The following is a 21,289-nucleotide window of genomic DNA, read 5'->3' on the forward strand; positions in this document are numbered from 1 at the left end:
GATTTTTATATGAAACTAAAGCTTAAGATGTGCTCTTTCCAACCAGTGGATTTTTAAAACGCAAAGACAAATGGCGTTCAAGCGCATTGAGCTAAAACTAGCGATGCAAATCGGCGATCAAATAAAAATGGTGACAAACGAAGTGACACGGTACAAATTAGAGGGTAAATCACAAGCAACTGTGTCGTAAAGAATTGATGGATTTTGATGAAAATGACATGACATGAAAGACAGAATCCTGAGCTTTCGAGAGACATATAATTTTATAATATTTATTTTTTCCATGATATGAAAATCTTCCTTGATAAAGAGAGAATTTGCGTGGTTGAGCTCTGCGTGTCCCCACTCAATGCAGCTCTTCTGTGATACCTAATTCTAGTATGGTATTTATTTATCCAGGAAAATAAGCATTTTATATTTTTCCTATTGAAAAAAAAAACTTATTAAAAACAGTTATTGACGGGCCTGAGTCTCTGTTCAAGATGGCAGCTTTCATGACTCTAACATTAGACAAAAACCGTCTCGGAAAATCTTTAAAAAATATCATTTATCGACAAATTGAAAACATGATTCTTTTGAAATTGAAAATAACACATGATTCAAGACGGAAATACGAATGTAAGTAGTATTTTTCTTCGCAAATAATTACGTTTAGTTTTACGTGCAGTTTTTAATGTGAAATTCGTGCTGGTCAGAAGCAGTGTGCAGAAGTCCTCCGTGCTGGTCGGGCCTGGCAGGGCGGGCGGCCCGCCCAGTGCCGACCGCTGTGGCTATAATGCTGCTTGCTATTATATTACCGAACCCCGAACCGAACCAAGTTTGGGTGAAAAATTGCCGAACTCTGCCAAACCGAACCGAACACGAACATAGCATCTGACTTACAGCACTATTTAATAGTTAATCGATGCTCACATCTTAGGGGACTCATTTAGTGTGAATTACCATGAAGATTTTTGATATTCAAAGAGAGTCTTCACAATAAGGCTGTGTATAAGCGTGTATTTTCGTAGTCGTGTACACGTCTGGACATACGGTCGGATACATGTGTACTGGGGAAAAATGTCTACACAAATTCAATATGTCTCAAAATCAGTACGTTATCAGTAACGTAATTTGGGTTTTATTCGTAAATATCTTAACCGTAGTGCCACAGAGAAAATTACTCATGCTTTAATTTCATCTCGCTCTTCCAAGTTGGAAAGAAAGGCGGAAAGAAATATATGAGGCTGGAAATTTGACACCTAAAATAATGAAAAAATGGACAAAAAATTGGCATTCCTGTTAATAGTTAATCAATGCCCACATCTTAAGGGACTCATTTAGTGTAAATTTCCATGAAGTAAAATAAAACCAATTCATACGTGTAACAATGTCATAAGATAAAAGGCCACAGATAAATCACTACTTACCGGTACGGAACACTGTCCAAAGCCATAATTCTGGAGAGCCTTCTTCACATTGATCAAGCTGACAGACTTATCCAGATGAGTGCATCCGTCACCTAGTAGACAATCAGAAAATGTTTATTGAATGTATCGCAATCCCTTCAAAGCATGATTAACTCTCCCTATCTCTGTAATTACCAAGAACTGCAAATACATACTAATCTCTGTGCCCTGTTGCATAAAACATGCCACGGATGGTAACTTACTAACTTTGTCATCAACATTAACTAGTACTACAATGGCAACATCTTTAAACAGTAAATCAAATCAAGGATTTCATGGAAGTTACCATTAATCAAGAGCATTTCAATTTTAAATTAATTTTTTTGTTGTCCAATGAAACTTTGCTTTGCTCACATTTGGCATACCATATAACTTTACAAACCATAATCAGGGGTGATAGTAAGCACTAAATTTATTTTTTCCTCAACCCCCCCCCCCCCCCCCCCCCCCCTTGAGTAAAAAAATATTCCCCCCTTTTGAGTAAGACATTTTGGGAAGATAGGGAAAAATCAGGGGGGGGGGGAAGAATAAATAAATCAAGGAAAACCAAAAAAAATCAGAAAAAGAAGAAGAAAAAAAAACAGGAAAAAAATTGGGTAATTATCAGGCCTGCATAATATACAAAAATATCATATCAAATATAGAGATATCTTGACATAGATACATGCAGATAAATGCATCAAACATGTACGCAATATATGAACGGAGGCCTACGTAACTATACGCTGAGGGACGCAAAGGGGTAGGCGAGATGGATGCAAACAATAAAACCCGTTTAATTTTGTTGGCGTACTTTCGGCGTAGACACTAGACGCAGAAAGTATGCATTTTGTATGCAAGTCTACGCAATACTACGCTACAGTACGCCAAGCCTACGCAATAGTACGCCAGTCCGACGAAGCAGTAAAAGCTTACGCTTACAGTAAGCAACCGTACGCAACCATAAGCAAACCTCGAACGACGGGCCTACGTAAAGGTATGCAACACTACCCTTGTAATTCGCAATCGTACGCGTAGGTACGCCATAGTTACGGGTTACCTATGCACAGAGTACGTAAATATACACCATCGTACGCCAGCTTACGCATAACCTACTCAGGGAATACGCCGAAGCAACATTTTTTTCATTAATGTCGGCGTTGTCAGTACGCCACACTACGTAGATCTGGTGTGAAAGAGGCTTTATGTAGAATTTAAAGCCATTTTTTTTAAACAGGGCTCCCCTTTAATTTTGTTGGAAGGGGGTCCAGAATTATTTTTAGAGTAATCATGCATTCATCCTATGTAAAAATGTTAATGTACTGAGGGTCCAGAGTAAAATTGGGGGGGGGGGTCCTATTATTGTCGAGCTCTATCTAAAGTACAAAGGGACGGTACAAGTACATACCTTTAACAGTTTTTAGCTGGAAAGCCACTTTCTTGATCCAGTCCATGCTCTCTCTAAGTTTTTTACTCTCTGACAGACTTATTGCATCATGGCACTTGTAACACCTAGATCTATATCATGGGAGAAAACAAGAACAAAATTGTAAATGCAGAAATAAATATCTGCTGAGTGGTCGGAGAATGAAACCAGCATAATTTAAAGTTCAGTGACTGCTGGCACAGGAGGACAGACGATTCATAAATTATGAAGTTTGTTGGCCTAGCTGATAGCCGATATAGTGAGTGGCAAATTTACATAATATGTATGAGAGAGTGTGTATGTGAAAATTTGTTATGCTTGAGGTGGAGGCTGAGCTGAGATGAATTTGGAAGAGATTTCATTAAAGAGTAATATCATCACCAAATTACTTTCTGACAACCGGATTTATTCAATTTAATTAGCGAACAATACTTAAGCTAATTTGTTCTCAGAAGATAATTATTGGGGTCCACCCTCTCCCTTATTATTCCCCTGTCTCTCTCTGCCTTAATTCTTAACCAAAATTGAACAAAAAGTTTCAACCCAAATTAGAAGAAAAAAGGAAGAACAAAAAAGATAAGTGTGAAATGTTGATAGTCTTTAGAGATCAGAAGGAAACAGAAGTTATCTTCATCATCATTCTTACTTCTATCTCTACATCTTTTTTCTCAATTCTATTTATTCATCTTCCGAATATGTTTTAAACCTATTTCCCCCCTCAAATCAATTTGATCTTCTTTCTTTAAAAAAAGTACAGAATTATTTACTTAAAGCATAGACTGGTAGGTCTATGCTTAAAGTGACTCAACAACATTGTTGAAGGTTGAAGAAAAACTTGCTTGATTTAAAAAACTGTGCGCCATCTACACGTTCGTAATGGCGTTATCACAGTTTTTCCTTCATAATCATTTTTGCCTTCGGCGTAGACTAGAAGGGATGAGATTGACGGCAGCGAGAGTTTAACACGGCCCTTACCAAACAGGAATACAAAATAAGTCTTCTGAATATATTCGCTTAATATTCAGAATACAAAATAAGTGGTATTTTAGTGGTTGCATGTATTCCTCCAATTTGAATACTAAAAATCTCATTGTCAGAACCACTAAAATCAATTTAAGTATTCAAATTGTTGTGCTTCGAATACTAAAATCCATTATAGACTAAGGAATGTTAGTCTTTGATTATTAGTATTCTGAATGTACTAGTATTCAAAACTGGTTGGTTTGAATACTAGTAGAATTGAGTCTTTGATTATAAGTATTCCTCCAAATTGAATACTAAAAATCTGATTGTCAGAACCACTAAAATCAATTTAAGTATTCAAATTGTTGTGGTTCGAATACTAAAATCCATACAAAGGAATTTTAGTCTTCGATCATTAGTATTCTGAATATACAAACATTTTCCATGAAAATACTAATATTCAAAACCTGCAGTTGGTTTGAATACTAGTAGAATTGAGTCTTTGATTATTAGTATTCCTCCAATTTGAATACTAAAAATCTGATGTTTGTTGTGGTACTATATTAACAACACCAATAGTTCATTGATGTGCGTAATGAGGCTGTGATTGGCGGAGGAATACCAGAATAAAGCACTTCCAAGATGGCCACTTATACATGAACAGTGTCTCCAGCAATGATCTTATTGATCTGTAGATCTGATCATTTAACATGGTGGCAGCAGTCAAAAGGATTGCCATATTTATTACTATTAAACTGCAAATTACATTGAGCCAGCAAAAATCTTGCATGACCTTGGATTCAAGCAACGTTTTTGAACTGCTGACAATCACAGCCAGTTGAGTAAATCTGCATGTGTCACCTGTGGACTGTATTATGTGGGGCATTAGGAGTATGACCGACGGGCACACAATGTATTGACTGTCAGATCGAGCCCTACAGTTACATTCAGGACCAGAACTGATGCAGAGGCAGAACCATGCAGAGCCTAGAGGCTCGCCATGACCAGAGCCTAGATCACCAGGACGAGAGCCTAGAGGCTTGACCAGGACCAGAACAGTATAGCACTGCAGTTTGGTTTTGGTTTTGGAACTGAGCCGCTCAGAGCGCGTCACGTTGCGATTAGAAATGAGTGGACCATGCAAGTAGATCCAGGACTAATTGCTGGACTTGATTGATCTGATTGTGGAGTGAAAACTAGATTAGACTCTATGTCCTAGTCTAAAAGGACTAGGTCTAGACTCTAGACCTAACAGGTTAATTACCTAAGACATAGCCTATAATGTTTCGAATTGGACTCAGTTAGGATGTGTTTAACATAATTATACAAGTAGCCTAAGTAGATCTAGATAATAGATCTATAGGCCTAAGTCCAATTTCTACATGTGGACCCTGGATCTAAGTCTAGAAATGTCTAACTTTTGAGTATGTGCATGATGATACTGGTAGACCAAATACTGAAACAGTGGTCCGTGGTAACTTCATTCCTTTTGGTTGAGTCACGTACAGGATCGAAGGTCTATTCCCTCAAAGCTGGTCCAGGACCAGTTGTCTACATGTATAGGACCAATATTACACAAGGGGGTATAATTGTCTATAGACTTGATGTATTTTTATGCATTTGAACCTACATTGTGAAGTTGTATAAAGTGTGCTATATAAGTCATGATACATTATACATTTGTAGTATGAACATGGGCTAATTAATACTTATCAAGTAATATCGTAGATTTTGACCCCAGTTTGTTTTCAGAAATCACTATTAAAACTGCTAAACAGCACGCACTGAAATAAGAGTTAATATCTAGCATGAACATCCTAGTATTTCGGGTGAAACAGTGTAGGCCTGTATGTCAATTTAAAAATACAGCAGAAATATACACGTACTGTAGTTGATGACTGTTAATTGGTATGTTATGTAGGGTCTACACTGCAATTTGTATGTTGTATGAGGTGATTATTATTGGGGTATAATTCTGCTGCATTGTGGGATTTTGGTGTTGGTCGGAATACTAATTCCAGCATTGCATATTTCAGATGACAAGTGGTCAGAATACTAATTTGTAGCTAGTATTCATCTTCTAATTTGCATACTAGTAGTACGAATACTTGTTTGTATTCCTCATTTAAATATTTCGGCCTATAGGAATACAAAGGAATACTAACAAAGTGGTTTGAATAATTTGAGCTGACAGGAATACTAAATATGTGGTTCGAATACTAATTTGTAGCTAGCCCTTACCGAAAACGCAGGCTTATTTAGCCTGCTTTGAACCTGCGTCTGGCCTGCATTCTTAAATACATGCTAATTTTTCTATTGCATGTTAAATTTTAGCCTGTATTTTGCAAAATCAGTCTTACATGTTTTAGCAGGTTAAATTTTAGCCTGCATTTTGCAAAATCAGTCTTACATGTTTTAGCAGGTTAAATTTTAGCCTGTTATTAGCATGCATTTTGCAAAACACAGTCTAACAGTTTTTAGCAGGCTAAATCTCAGCCTGCAGTTCAAAATTAGCATGCATTTTGCAAAATACAGTTTTAGCAGGTTAAATCTTTAGCATGCCAGATGAGATGCAGTTTAATCTTTAGCATGTAAATTTCTATCATAATTTGTTAAACCTGCAATCTGAAGAAATGTCCTCTGAGCAGGTTTAGAACACAAATTTAACCTGTTATTGCTTTTTACAGGTTATTTTTCACATGCACGTTTAATGTTATATATCAGGGGTGATTCGAGAGTTGAAACAAAAATAGGTTCATAGAAAGCCGAGCAAGCGAGGTTTCGAGCGCTTGGGGAAGCATCCCAAGACAAAAATCCAATTGAAACCAATTGAACACCAATTTAATTTTCATTTTTTCAGTTGGTTTTAATTGGTCTCAATGGGACTTTAATAGGACTTCAGTTGGTTTCAATTGGTCCAGATTGGCCCTATTGGACCAATTGGCCTAGGCCCTATTAGACTTTAATGGGAACTCAATTGGTTTCAATTGGACCAATTGGCCCTATTTTGGACTTCAATTGGTCCAATTCAGTTTCAATTTCATTTTATTTTCATATTTCACATGTTTATTTCATTACATTTGGCATGTTACATTTTTTTGTAATCATTTTTTTTGGGGGATGCATTTATACAAACGAACAGAATAATACATAAGACTAAGTTAAATAAAGGAAGAAATATGATGGAGCCTAAAGAGAGAGCAATGTTTTTAGGCCATAGTTATAACATTGATATAGTCTTGTGTTTATTAAATATCGTAATTGGATTAAATTGCAACTTATATGAAGAAAAGATATATTTGAACCCAATTGAAAACCTTACAATCTATGGGGCTGATTGGTCCAATTGAAGTCCCATTTAAGTCTATGGGGCTGATTGGTCCAATTGAAACCATTTGAAATATCAAATGGGGCCAATTGGTCCAATTGAAACCAATTGAAATCCCGATTAGAGTCAAATGGGGCCAATTGGTCCACTTGAAACCAATAAGACCAATAGATCTACCAATAGGAACAATAGGACCAATATAAACCAATAAGACTAATTGAACCCAATATGGGACCAATAGAAACCAATAGAAACCTTCATTTATGCTAGCCTGCCTTTTCGATTAGCATGCTAAAATTAACCTGCAATACGTATCTCATGAATATTCATTATTACTTTACACGTCTCACAGAAAAATACATTTATCATGATTAATTGTTAAGCAAATTATGACAATTAATGCACATATCAACTTTGTGATTGTATTTTTCTTTGGAAATTATTGACCAACAGATTATTTGTCTGATCACACTTACATTCACGTTTTAGCAATAGATATATTGATTATACGATTACTAACCAATTCAAATAGCATGTATGTTTTCTATATATAGGTGTATGAGCCTGTACCTTAACAAAAGTCAATCTTGTATTAACTTCAAATGATCTTTGTGATGGAGTTAGTCTAATGCAATTGAGGTTAGAATATTCCTATTGGTGGACACTAAGTACTTGCTAATATTGATTATGATGTATCGATTTATCCCTCGTTCCTCTACCCGAGTCGATATACCAATAGAAGTCTTGTACCGATAGTGATGGCAATTAATCGAATATCTTCATTTTTGTTAGCCTGCATTTTAGATTAGCATGCTAAAATTAACCTGCAATTAGCTTACATATTTCAGCGTTTTTGCAGGCTAACAAAGCAGGTTAATTTGCATACTAAAATAGCAGGGCAATTTTGCAGGCTAATTGAGCCAGGTTAATATGATTTTGCAGGCTAAAATAAGCAGGCTAAAATAAGCCTGCTTTTAAAATGTACAGGCTAAATTAAGCCTGTCTAATTTGCATATTTCGGCGTTTTTGCAGGTCAGTGCTTGCTAAGGAATTAGCCTGCTTTTTAGCAGCTATGCAGGCTTGATGCAGGCTATAAGCAGGCCTGCCTTTTCGGTAAGGGAGTATTCGTCTTTTAATTTGCATACTAGTGGTTTGAATACTTGTTTGTATTCCTCATTTACATATTTCGGCTTATAGGAATACAAAGGAATACTATTACAAGTGGTTTGAATACAATCATGTGTATTCAAACCACTAATTTTCATACAGAATAAGTGGTTGGTTGTATTCAGATACATGTCTTCGAATACAACAGGAATACATTCACGTTTGGTCTTCGAATACAACAGGAATACATTCACGTTTGGTAAGGGGGCTTGCAAGATTTTCAACATGGATGTCGATTTTGACCCATAATTTCCTTAAAAGGGACCATTAAACGGATTATTTCAATCAAGTTAGTAAGTGGAACCGATGTATTATAGCCTAGGCCTAATGTAAAATTGGATATGCACGAGGTAAAATGACATTTTGGGGGATTTGGGGGGCATAACAATACGGCCGTGGCAAGTTTGTTCATGCTTGTGGGAGGGGCCTAACGGCTAAAATCTAGCCGTGATATCTTCAACATAGGCTGGCATAGGCGATCGTTCAGTCTCTATAACCGGAGGTCTAGTGGAGCCAGACAGGCGCGGATCCAGGAACCCATTTCTATCGGCCCGGCTATGGCAACCCCTTTGTGTAAAAACTAGATAAACTCAGTTTATCAGAAAAACTGTGTTTATCAATGATAAACTCAGTTTATCAACTGATAAACTGAGTTTTTCTGATAAACTGTGTTTATCTGTTGATAAACTGAGTTTATCTGAGAAAAACAGAGTTTATCTGAGAAAAACAGAGTTTATCTAGTTTTTACACAAAGGGGTTGCCATAGCCGGGCCGATAGAAATGGGTTCCTGGATCCGCGCCTGGAGCCAGACGTAGTCTCAGTGGAACAACCGACGGTATAGAGACTGAAGCTTTCGGTCTAAGATCTAGCTAGCTAGCAGCCATAGGCTCAACACGCACTACCTACATGTAACCCCAATCTGGTGCGTCGTTTGGAGCACACCGGAAGTTGCACCATCCTCTTTTCTAATCAAACAATTTTCTTTCATACTTACTTAGTCTACTTGGGTAGATCTATACTTGGGTGTAGAGACTGGAAGCTTTCTTAGCTTTTTTGTCCCTCTTTACTGTTGCATCCCGTCTCAAGTATGGTTCTTTCTAGGGTCATCCCCCGGGTCATTCCTAGATCTCTGGTAGTCTACTAGAAGTCTAACTTGTTACTCGTATTTGGTGGCAGTATGTTCTTGGGCTAGACTCGACTCTTGAGTTCTAGTTCATGAGTTGGACAATATAAAAATATATATTTATAACAAGTAATAGATAGGTAACAACATAAATAAATAATGTTATTAAATAAAACATTACATGTAAAAAATAATTTCAAAACATGTTTCAGATATATTTGATTTCCTTTTAAATAAAAGACTTAGGAAAAGGTTGTATATTTATGTGATCGTGGCAAAATTTGATTGACCGGAGCTTCTTGATGAACATTCACAGGTGTTTTTGGTAGAAATGGAAAGGTGAGTAGGTATTTTGCCATATGATTTCCGTGAATATAACTTATTTTCGTGTTTCAAAGAAGATTTAACTTTCCATAAATTGATCATATTGCTCAAATATGAGATAAAGTAATGGTTCGAAGTTGTGATGTGTCCCACCAACCACAAAGTGTGTCTGCAGTGCTAACGGTGTTTGTGATGTAAATCATGAAATGACGTGTGATTAAGGATCAAGGAGTCTCTAGGCGGAGGGGTCCGCCGGACGTCCGGGGCGCGCCTCGAGCCTGGGCCTGGGGAGTGCATGGGGATATAAGCCGGGACACACGAGGGAGGTTGGGAGGAAGGTCAATTACATATCTACATGTAGTTGCGGCCCAGACGGCCCAACCAATCAATGTCTTGACCCTAGTCCTAGATACCCGGCCCGGCCCTGGGGCCTGGCCTTGGGCTCGGCTATTTTTGACAGAACTTGAGACATGTTCCTGAAAGTGAAATAGACCTAGATCTAGTCTAGGCTGAATCTAGACCGAAAGCTTCAGTCTCTATAATCGTCGGTTGTTCCACTGAGACTACGTCTGGCTCCACTAGACCTCCGGTTATAGAGACAGAACGACTGCCTATGCCAGCCTGTGTTGAACTTATTCCGCTAGATTTTAGCCGCTAGGCCCCTCCCACAAACTTGCCACGGCCGTATTGTTATGCCCCCAAAATCCCCCAAAATGTCATTTTACCTCGTTCATTTCCAATTTTAAATTAGGCCTAGGCTATAATACATCGGTTCCACTTACTAACGTGATTGATATAATCCGTTTAATGGTCCCTTTTAAGGAAATTATCGGTCAAAATCGACATCCATGTTGAAAATCTTGCAAGCCGTGTTAAACTCTCGCTGCCGTCAATCTCATCCCTTCTAGTCTACGCCGAAGGCAAAATGATTATGAAGGAAAAACTGTGCGCCATCTACACGTTCGTAATGGCGTTATCACAGTTTTTTCCTTCATGATCATTTTGCCTTCGGCGTAGACTACAAGGGATGAGATTGACGGCAGCGAGAGTTTAACACGGCTTGCAAGATTTTCAACATGGATGTCGATTTTGACCGATAATTTCCTTAAAAGGGACCATTAAACGGATTATATCAATCAAGTTAGTAAGTGGAACCGATGTATTATAGCCTAGGCCTAATTTAAAATTGGAAATGAACGAGGTAAAATGACATTTTGGGGGATTTTGGGGGCATAACAATACGGCCGTGGCAAGTTTGTGGGAGGGGCCTAGCGGCTAAAATCTAGCGGAATAAGTTCAACACAGGCTGGCATAGGCAGTCGTTCAGTCTCTATAACCGGAGGTCTAGTGGAGCCAGACGTAGTCTCAGTGGAACAACCGACGATTATAGAGACTGAAGCTTTCGGTCTAGGCTGAATCTGAATGATAATGATCAAGTGACTCAAGTAAAAGAGATAACATATGCTACGATATTTACAATTACAAAAACGCTGACTTTACAAGAATTTGCATCGTTGGTTCTTGCTGCAGTGAGCGGTAGTGAGCACTAGATCTAGATCTATTTCTTTTTTTTTGGGGGGGGGGGGGGGGGGGTCCTCGGAAATTAAAAAAATTGCACCCCCTTGAGCGCCAGGGGGGGGGGGGGGGGAGCCCAACCCCCAAAAAGGTAAAAATCATGTGTTTTTACATGATTTTTTTCTCAAGGGGGGGGGGGGGGCGGCCCCCCCCCCCTGGATCCGCCACTGGGATATGATTCTGAATTAGCGCCCAAATATTTTTTTGGGGGAAGCCTATTTGGGAGACAGTCTCCAATGGGGTACTAATTTCTTTGTTTACATTTGCTACATAGCAATTATGTCAGCTAAATCTGAGAAGTTGATAATCAGATTCGTTAAAAATTCACTAGGCTATCTTCTTTTGCTTTTAAAACAACAATTTGGCAGGAAAATACTTCCTTCATGTTAGTGTTTCTTTGTTTTGTTAGCTAAGTCTCCAATATGGGAGACAGTCTCTGAATCTCCAACTTGGGCTGCAGATCTTTTTGGAACATCATTACAAGTAAACTTCGGAGTTAGTCCAGATCTATTGGCAACAAAAAGAAATTCAAAAATGTATGTTATAGAAATTTCCTTCATCCCGAAGCTCTCATTTTACTGAACAATTCTTATCAAATTGGTGTTAATATCATATATGAATGTATTATACAAGCACACAAACTTTCTTATAATACAGACAACTGCATTGGTTTGGGGGAGTTATATCATGTATTTTAAAGGGGATTTAAATTTTTTTTAATAGATAGAAGCAGGAAAATGAGGAAAAACAGGTAGCGACACTTTGAGCAAAAAAACAATACAAAATTAGAAAGTTATGATTTGTTAAAGGTGCTATCAATCAAACACAAATTGGCACCACTGTGACATATCTTGTGAGCTCCCCTCCCATTTGCCCTGTAGGGCCTACTGAAGAAAAGGGAAAAAAATCAGAAATGTATAGTTTCCTTTGAGAAAATTTTCAATCATACAATACATTCACCTCATAAATAATTGTTGGAAACATGCTTTTATACAATGCTTGTGTGACACAAATCTATTCTGTCAACATTATCTAAGAAACCTGTATTAAATTTAAAAGCAATGTAATCACTGCAAAATCTTTACCCTGTTATTTTTCGTAAGGAAGGTCAGCATTTTTTTTACATAGTGGAAAGTTAGCTGTACATAGAGCCCTAAAGTACTTAATGCATAAATAAGCAAGAATAAATAACACTGATCTAAACATAATTTGATCATTTTTGTTTCCTTCATTATTTTTTTTTCTTTCTTTGTTTACAGATTTGTTTCTGAATAAGAAACCTCAATTCCTGTAAGGTATTTGAAATGCTTCAAGATGCCAGGTCTGGACCGTGGCAGATGTTTCCAGTTGGCTCTTCTTCTTCTCATCGTTCCTGCACAGTACTTTCTTACTCAGTGGAAACCAACAACAAGCTCACAGAGGAGTGTAGAAATTGAAAGGTACTTTCAGGCTTCAAAATCTATTGCAGGATTAATGTATATTGTCTCTTCAGCCAGCAAAATAATAGTACAAGTCCAAAAAAAAATGATACTTTGTATCTGAAAAGAAGATAAGTAGAACTGCTGTTCTCTTTTTCTGGAAGGTTTTGTGTCTTGAGTACTGTTTTGTAATTGGTTATTATAATGCACTTCATCAAGATTAGAAGTTTCAGTGTAACTAATTAAAGGATTGATTTGTGAAGTTAAGACTTTTTGGTAATGGTAATAAAGCCTACTGAACATCCATTTCCTACTGATTAGTAACAAACATAATTTTATTCCTGCGCTCTCGGTAGATTGTAAGTTTGTGATGTGAATTGACAATTGTAAGGAACTTTATCATTCACCCATTCAGTAAATCTTTAACTTTTCTTCCCCTTCTTAGATTGCTAACCGGACTTCATACATGGCATGGCAAGTTTACCAATCCTAACTGGTGGAAACAGAGAGGTCAAAATGCCTGGAACACAATGTCAGATTTCCTTAATCACTTTGAGAAGTATGGCGAAAAGATCGTCTACGGAGATTCTCGGAAAGACGATCTTGATGATGATCCAGACGGCGAGTCTCCAGCTTATGAAGTCTTGAAATTCAGAGAAAGCAATGGATTTTTTGGTGGTGAGACTCATATATATTTTGCTCGGATGATTAACATTTTAGGTTGAAATGAAGTCATAGAATATTTTCTAACTATTATAAACTTTACTACCAATTTGTGAAAATAGAAGCTTTGCCCATATAATTTGTCCTGTGTCCTTGATTTTGTGTGTCAGCTTGCTTGAAAACATTCTTCTGAATATGATAGCATACCTGTCAAATCAAACTTGAATATTGTATTTTGATTTTTATGATATTTAACCATTTGTTTAAAACACGAAATCAAAATACATAAGGGGTCAATCAATATTTCAAGAAAATTATGCAGATTTTTCCATACTATGGAATTGCCTTTATAATATATCTTGTATCTTTGAATAGTTTTAGAGAGAGATGTCTCTATCTAATAGTATTGTTTTGTTGTTATAGCTGATTTTGCTTGTGTATTTGTTTTATCTCCAGGTTCAACTGAGAAAAGAAGTCCGCGACCAAGGCATGTTAAATTCCGTATAGGCCAGGTAGTCAGACATAAAAGGCTGGGATACAGAGGAGTTATTGTAGGATGGGATTTAACTGCGAAGGTACGTAAACTAGGAACTAGAAAAGAAAGAAATAAGTAAATGAACACAGAAATAAATGAATAGATACATAAATAAATGAATAATGAAATAAATGAATAAATAAATAAATAAGTGAGTAAATAGAGAAATAGATAACCAAATAAATACTTGAATAAATAAATGATTGGATGAATGAATTAATAAATGCATAATGAATAAATGACTGAATGAGATAAATAAATGAATAGATATAGAAGGATATTAATAAATCAATAAATGAATACATAAATATATAAATCAATTATTTAATGATTACATGAATGGATGAATGGATAGATGGATGGATTCATGCATGAATGAACTTATAGATAATTTAAAGGTAATACAAAGTTTTAGTACGGGGTCATGAATTTGGTTCAAATGAACATATTGGACGCATATGCGGTCCTACAATATTCAGTGATCATTGTCGCGGTTGAAATCGAGTCTAAAGTTATGAAATTGTAAATAATTAACTCTTTATGTTGTATAGCTCCCTCTCAAGGTCAATATATAAATTAAGCTACAACTAGGCGTTGATGACGCCACAACTAGGCGTTGTGGCGTGCGCCTGTAATCCAGCTAAAAAGTGGAAGTTACAAACTGATTCAGCCGAGGACGCAGGTTCGAAACTGAGTCACGTCTTTCGGATGGTGACGTTTAAAGGTCGGTCCCAGACGTAAATAATCATATCTGATTGATACACGTCTGTAAAAACCCAATACATACACATACATATACATATAAAACAATGTTTCTTGACTAAAATCTACCGATTAGTTGTTCCCGTTCGGAAATTATATATCACAGCTACACATTCTGAGATTTTCATGGTCGCAGCTACCATTGTACGGCCGTAGGCGCTATTTGAAATTTATCAAAATTTACCGGGAGCACCGGTAAATTTTTATATTCAATTTTTCTCAAAAGTAGAAGTAGTTTAGGGGCTAAATTTGCTAGTGCTTATATTACATCCACAGGGGCATCCAAATATATCAAAATTGTAAAGAGTCATTATCCACCCAATTTTCAAAATTTCCCAAAACTTTGTATTACCTTTAATAAATAAGTAAATACATACCATAGATAATTTAAGATGGATCAAAATGTGACATATAGGAAACAATGCACTTTAATGTTTATATAGTAGAATCAATTTGACTTATTTCAGGTATAGCACTGACTGTATTTTTATTTTGCATATAAACTCTGTTTCAAATAAGGAGATGATAAGCTCTGCAAAATTGATGAATGCATTGGACAATGATGTATACCCGGTACTAGTGATGATACATTTATATACACCTGATATTTCCATTTGTCTTTAAACGATATGTTATCTTCATGAGTATATTAATTAAAGACCTTTAATTCCCTTTTATATCTCCAGGCTCCGGCACAATGGCTTAGCGATAACATACCCCGAGATCAAATAGTAAGTTAATATCACTTTACTATAGAGTGGTGAAGTGTGACATCATCAAAAATCTATTTTTAGAATTTATCAATTTTTTCTTCATATTCCGAAAGAACATCAAAAATAATGTCCAAAATACTCCCCATAGGAACTCAGTGTTATATGATCTGGCTCCTAATGGTTAGGAGCCAGAGCATATAACACTGAGTTCCCATAGGACATATATTCATTCAGATGGTCATATCTCAGCCAATACTTAACATATTCAATTGGTTTTCGACATTTGGACATTATTTTTGATGTTCTTTCGGAATATGAAGAAAAAATAGAGAAATTCCAAAAAAAGATTTTTATGACGTCACAGCTTCGGTACTCTATGAAGTAATGAAATTCCTTAAGATATATGGGCTAGATATTTAAAATTCCGTCTCTTTGATCTCCAAGTTATCAAAAATATGATGACTCATTTGGAATGGGATCTGTTTATTTCTCCCATTTGTAATGGTAGAGCAATACACAGCACAAGTCTAAGCTCATGCAGTGAGGACTTAAATACATTTGAAAAAAGACATTTGAGCCAATTACATAAGCTCAAGGGAAGTCATTAAAATGCGATATTATAATATTTGAAGAAGAGTAAATATGAAATTAGAAGGTGGGATGTCTTGTACCGGTAACTAGAGAGCTGTGTAAAGAAAATTACATAAATGATTTGTTCAAGACCTTTTACATTCAACTTTTCAATTTTCTTTAAATTTCTTATTTGTTATGCCTCCGCCACCGAAGGTGGTGCCGGAGGCATCATGTTTTCGGGTTGTCCGTCCGTACGTCCGTCCGTACGTCCGTCCGTCCGTATGTCCGTCCGTACGTCCGTCCGTCCGTACGTCCGTCCGTCCGTCCCGTTTGACCGTTATCACAATATCTCAAGAACCATTTAAGATTTAAACTTAAGACTCGGGAATAGTATTTATCACCATAGGAAGACGATCTGATTAGATTTTGGAGTACGTAGGTCAAAGGTCACAGGTCACAGAGGTCAACTTATGAAATTCCTTGTATTGAGTTTGTTAGCGCGATATCTCAAGAACCATTTGAGATTTAAACTTCAAACTTAAGGATAGTATGTATCACCATAGGAAGACGATCTGATTAGATTTTGGAGCACGTATGTCAAAGGTCAAGGGTCACAGAGGTCAACTTATGAAATTCCATACATTGAGATTGTTATCATGATATCTAAAGAACCACTGGAGATTTAAACTTCAAACTTAGTGATAGTGTGTATCACTATAAGAAAACAATCTGATTAGATTTTGGAGCACGTATGTCAAAGGTCAAGGGTCACAGAGGTCAACTTATGAAATTCCATACATTGAGATTGTTATCATGATATCTCAAGAACCACCGGAGATGTAAAAACTTCAAACTTAAGGATAGTATGTATCACCATAGGAAGATGATCTGATTAGATTTTGGAGCACGTAGGTCAAAGGTCAAGGGTCACAGAGGTCAACTTATGAAATTCCATACATTGAGATTGTTATCATAATATCTCAAGAACCACTGGAGATTTAAACTTCAAACTTAATGATAGTGTGTATCACCATAGGAAGACAATCTGATTAGATTTTGGAGCACGTAGGTCAAAGGTCAAGGGTCACAGAGGTCAACTTATGAAATTCCATACATTGAGATCGTTATCGCGATATCTCAAGAACCACTGGAGAATTTTCACTTCAAACTTAATGATAGTATGTATCACCATATCATAATATCTCAAGAACCACTGGAGATTTAAACTTCAAACTTAATGATAGTGTGTATCACCATAGGAAGACAATCTGATTAGATTTTGGAGCACGTAGGTCAAAGGTCAAGGGTCACAGAGGTCAACTTATGAAATTCCATTCATTGAGATTGTTATCATGATATCTCAAGAACCACTGGAGATTTAAACTCCAAACTTGTTTAAATTGCTCTATGGCGGAGGCATCATTTTCGACTGCGCGCAGTCAAAATTCCATCTAGTTTAATCTATTACCACATAATTTGTTTCATCATGGTTTAGTTTTTCGTCATTCATTTGCTTGCTGTTCAGGGGCGATTTCGGGTGCAGGCTTTTTAATATCAAATCAGTTTTCAACCAACATTTCTTACATACTAGATGCATTTAAAGATGACCCGATTTGTCACATATATTTGTTAGATGATTACTTTTTGTTTTCCTTCAGAAATCTTCAAATGTTTAATGATTTATTTTCCTGACAGCAATGGTGTCCATGCTTATTTCATTTTTTGTTCATCAGATTCCTCTTTTCAGCATTGTGTTTGCATGAGCTCTCCTTCCATTTTCTCTAGAAAATGTGATATTTCCCTACTACATTTCATTTGCCTTTTGAGCAGAGCTTGTTTGTAGAGATGACTCACCACTCCTTTTCAATTTTATTGTATTATCTATTTTTTTTAATATTTTTTTCGGGGGCCTCATTTTCTTCTGATCATAGATTCCTCCACCCTACCCTTGCATGCATGGATTTTCACAAATCTGAAATTCCAAACCCCATTTTCATTTTGCTTGAGAATCTTCTTGATATTTTACATGCATGCCTTTTCACTTTTCAATTATAGTAGTGATGTTTATTGAAAAATAACCCTTTCCCCTCTCTTTATTTATCTGTTAATGCTTGCCTTGGATTGCCCCCTCCCCCCTCTGACTTTCCTATTTTCTGTTTCATGTGTTATAGCACACTCTGAAATTCCCATTCTATGCTCTTGCTATTGATGTGCGTGATATGCATGTACCTGTCCCTATTGTTGTCTACCATAGTGAAGAAGATCTTGAAGTTATGACTATTCCAACCATGGTAAGTAGGAATGTAGGAGAATGTGTGTCAAATCCTCAGAGAGAGATAGAGAGAGACAGACAGACAGACAGCCAGACAGACAGACAAGACAGACAAGACAGACAGATAGACAGACGGAGACAGAGAGAGGAGGAGGAGGAGGCAGATGTGCTTGTGGTCTTGTATTTGAAAAGGCACAAGTGAAAGCACCTTTCTCTGAGGATTTGACACACTATTTCACAATTTTTCAAGACCATTTTTCATAAAGGAGTAATGACAAACACTGTTGGCAAGAAGATATGACTTACGAACTTTATATATTTTATTTCAAAGCCACAAGATCTAATCTCCTTTATGAATTTTTATCACCAGACTTTTTATCAGAGCTTTTACAGGGTGCTACATAAACATTGTTTACTTTCCCTGATAACAAAGTTATGTCGCTCAACAGAGCTGTTTATTTTTTCCAGTTGAAATTCAAATTGTTGTCCCCAAAATGATCTATATCGGATCAGAACTGTTGTTTTTACGGAGTCGACGGGCCTTTCACTAGTCACGAGTACCTGGTCTTGCTAGGGACCAGGACCAGGTCTGGGAAAAGGGACAGTGGTTGATGTAGCAGCCCTATATTAGCACTCTGACTTCATCAGTCCAGTCCGAGTTTGATTTTGCACTCTCTGCTCCCTGTTCCCCCATTTTCTACAGCACTATAGAAATCAGCCCAACTACATGTTACTGGTACACAGCTTAGATAAACAGTCATTCACTACTGCCTATATCACACAAGAATTACTCCAAGGGGTGCAACATGTAAAGGTAGGGAGAAAGCAGATTGGATGACGTCGGAATATGGGGGAGCAATTTTGTTGCAGACCCTTATCTACTTCAGCCTATATTACAGCGTGCTAGCTTCAGTCCTGGGCCACATTGCATAAAACCGTCCATTGGTGGATTCAACTTTGCCATTAATGGTAGCTTCCATGGAAACCTTGATTTGATTGACTGTTAAGTAATGTTGCCATGGTAGTTGATATTGATGGCAAAGTTTCCATCAGTGGTAAGTTTTATACAATGGGCCCAGGTTTAAGCAGAGTTAGTAGCCCACTGCTTTAGAACATCAAGTTTGAACCTCTTCAACCTGTACAAATCACTATAATTTGGTTAACTAAATGAACAACCAAATTGTATCATTTTCATGTCATGACTGGATGCATTTCTTTTGTTCATTTTGTTTAATCTTTTGTTACTTTAATGCTTTTGAGTAATTTGTACAGAATTATGCTGTACAGTAATTTGTAAAGAATAAAGAGTTTGGCACTCAACACTCATAATTCGTCGACTTTATGTCAAATAGGTAACCCATTAATCCACCTTTATGAGTACAAGCAATTGTGATGTGCTTCTCTTTAGTGGAATGTTGATATAAATGTTCTCATAAATTGTAAAAGTTCTAGGAGACTCTTTATTTACAGATTGTATGAGCTTGATGCAGTATTCATAAATCATGTTTGCTACTGATTTATAGCTTCCCAAATTAATACATTTAGCAAATATTTGTCTGGAAATGTATACATAGAGAAAGAAAGGGCGAATACATAGTGCTGTTGATCTGCACCGAAACAGTGTTTAATCATGTGCCGTCTGTACCAGGTAGTAAAATACCATACATTTATGATTTTTGTTTTTCTTTCAATCTTTCATGACACTATTGCCAGTGCACTGCATAGTCAGCCATTTTCTTTCTTCCCAATTACACAATTTGTCCTCTTTTTTAAAAATTTCTTCTGTTCACAGGTTCAGCATCCTCAGGTAGACGAGTATTTTACGGCATATGATGGATCAAGATTCTTGGCCAGGTCATGGCTAAAGAAGATATACCCTCATGATCAATGATGTATCGTTAATATGATGTCACAATATAATATTTAATCAACCTCAGGCCTCATCCATTCATGGTATGGTAACTTGTCTTGAAAGCCACTGTGGCCACAAACAAAAAAAGCCTTTTTATGCCTCCGTTACGAAGTAGCCGGAGGCATTATGTTTTCGGGTTGTCCGTCCGTCCCTCTGTACGTACGTCTGTACGTACGTCTGTACGTACGTCTGTACGTACGTACGTACGTCCCGTTCTCGTGATCGCGTTATCTGAAGAACCGATTGATGGATTCCTGCCAAACTTTGGTCATGTATGTATCTTGCAGAGCCGATGAACTGATTAGATTTTGGGGTTACGATGTCAAAGGTCAAAGGTCACAGGGCTCATTATGTATGCAAAAACAGCTCGTGATCGCGTTATCTGAAGAACCGATTGATGGATTCCTGCCAAACTTTGGTCATGTATGTATCTTGCAGAGTCGAAGAACTGATTAGATTTTGGGGTCATGAGGTTAAAGGTCAAAGGTCACAGGGCTCATTATGTATGCAAAAACAGCTCGTGATCGCGTTATCTCAAGAACCGATTGATGGATTGCTGCTTAACTTAGGTCATGTATGTTACTTGCAGAGCAGATGAACTGATTAGATTTTGGGGTCATGAGGTCAAAGGTCAAAGGCCACAACGCACATTATGTATGCAAAAACAGCTCGTGATCGCGTTCTCAAGAACCGATTGATGGATTCCTGCCAAAATTAGGTCATGTATGTTACTTGCAGAGCCAATGAACTGAGTAGATTTTTGGTTCATAAGATCAAAGGTCAAAGGTCATGGGCTCATTATGTATGCAAAAATAGCTTGTGAACACATTCTCATTAGAACTGACAGATGGATTACTATTTAACTCAGGACATCTTGCAGAGCCAATGAACTGAGTAGATTTTAGGGTCATGAGGTCAAAGATCAAAGGGTCATATATGTATATGAGAAATTGCTTGTAATCACGATATTCTGAGAACCTGTTAATGGATTACAATTGAACTTGAATTCGAAAAATGTCTTCTGCTTTGGTTTGTAAAATTGCTCTATGACGGAGGCATCATTTTCGACTGCGCGCAGTCGAATTCCATCTAGTTAAGTGTACATTA

The 21,289-nt window shown here is 37.0% G+C and overlaps 2 protein-coding genes across 6 annotated transcripts in view; one reads left to right on the plus strand and one right to left on the minus strand.

Moving 5' to 3' along the window:
* LOC105446734 overlaps positions 1-9,442 on the minus strand; it is a 41,311-nt gene extending 31,869 nt beyond the window's left edge. For 2 of the 3 annotated variants that reach the window (XM_030994918.1, XM_030994916.1), the window contains exons 1-3: positions 9,307-9,442; positions 2,836-2,945; positions 1,410-1,501 (exon numbers count right to left, since the gene is read on the minus strand). In XM_030994918.1, the coding sequence (XP_030850778.1) occupies positions 1,410-1,501; positions 2,836-2,881 (138 nt within the window). In that variant the 5' untranslated portion in view covers positions 2,882-2,945; positions 9,307-9,442. Of the gene's footprint in view, positions 1-1,409; positions 1,502-2,835; positions 3,625-9,306 lie in introns of those variants that run through there. The other variant, XM_030994917.1, reaches the window with a different exon arrangement.
* A 231-nt stretch (positions 9,443-9,673) lies between these two features.
* On the plus strand, positions 9,674-20,275 carry LOC100888448. Of its 3 annotated transcripts, none has more exons than XM_030994937.1 (7): positions 9,674-9,774; positions 12,594-12,773; positions 13,198-13,430; positions 13,872-13,990; positions 15,399-15,443; positions 18,170-18,289; positions 20,063-20,275. In XM_030994937.1, exons 2-7 carry the CDS (start codon positions 12,649-12,651, stop codon positions 20,159-20,161), a joined length of 741 nt encoding a protein of 246 aa, XP_030850797.1. In that variant the 5' UTR covers positions 9,674-9,774; positions 12,594-12,648; the 3' UTR covers positions 20,162-20,275. The 3 variants fall into 3 exon arrangements, with proteins under 3 accessions (XP_030850797.1, XP_030850798.1, XP_030850799.1); XM_030994938.1 differs by lacking the exon at positions 18,170-18,289 and adding an exon at positions 18,974-19,084; XM_030994939.1 differs by lacking the exon at positions 18,170-18,289.
* Positions 20,276-21,289: the final 1,014 nt, after the last annotated feature.

Source organism: Strongylocentrotus purpuratus, unplaced genomic scaffold, assembly GCF_000002235.5.
Source record: "Strongylocentrotus purpuratus isolate Spur 01 unplaced genomic scaffold, Spur_5.0 spur5_scaffold_21, whole genome shotgun sequence".
Lineage (NCBI taxonomy): Eukaryota > Metazoa > Echinodermata > Echinoidea > Camarodonta > Strongylocentrotidae > Strongylocentrotus > Strongylocentrotus purpuratus.

Coding starts and splice junctions, on each gene's coding strand:
- LOC100888448 (XM_030994937.1), top strand. CDS start 12,649: ATGCCAGGTCTGGACCGTGGCAGATGTTTCCAGTTGGCTCTTCTTCTT. Junction 13,431..13,871: donor AAGCAATGGATTTTTTGGTG/GTGAGACTCATA, acceptor TTTTATCTCCAG/GTTCAACTGAGAAAAGAAGT. Junction 18,290..20,062: donor TTATGACTATTCCAACCATG/GTAAGTAGGAAT, acceptor TTCTGTTCACAG/GTTCAGCATCCTCAGGTAGA.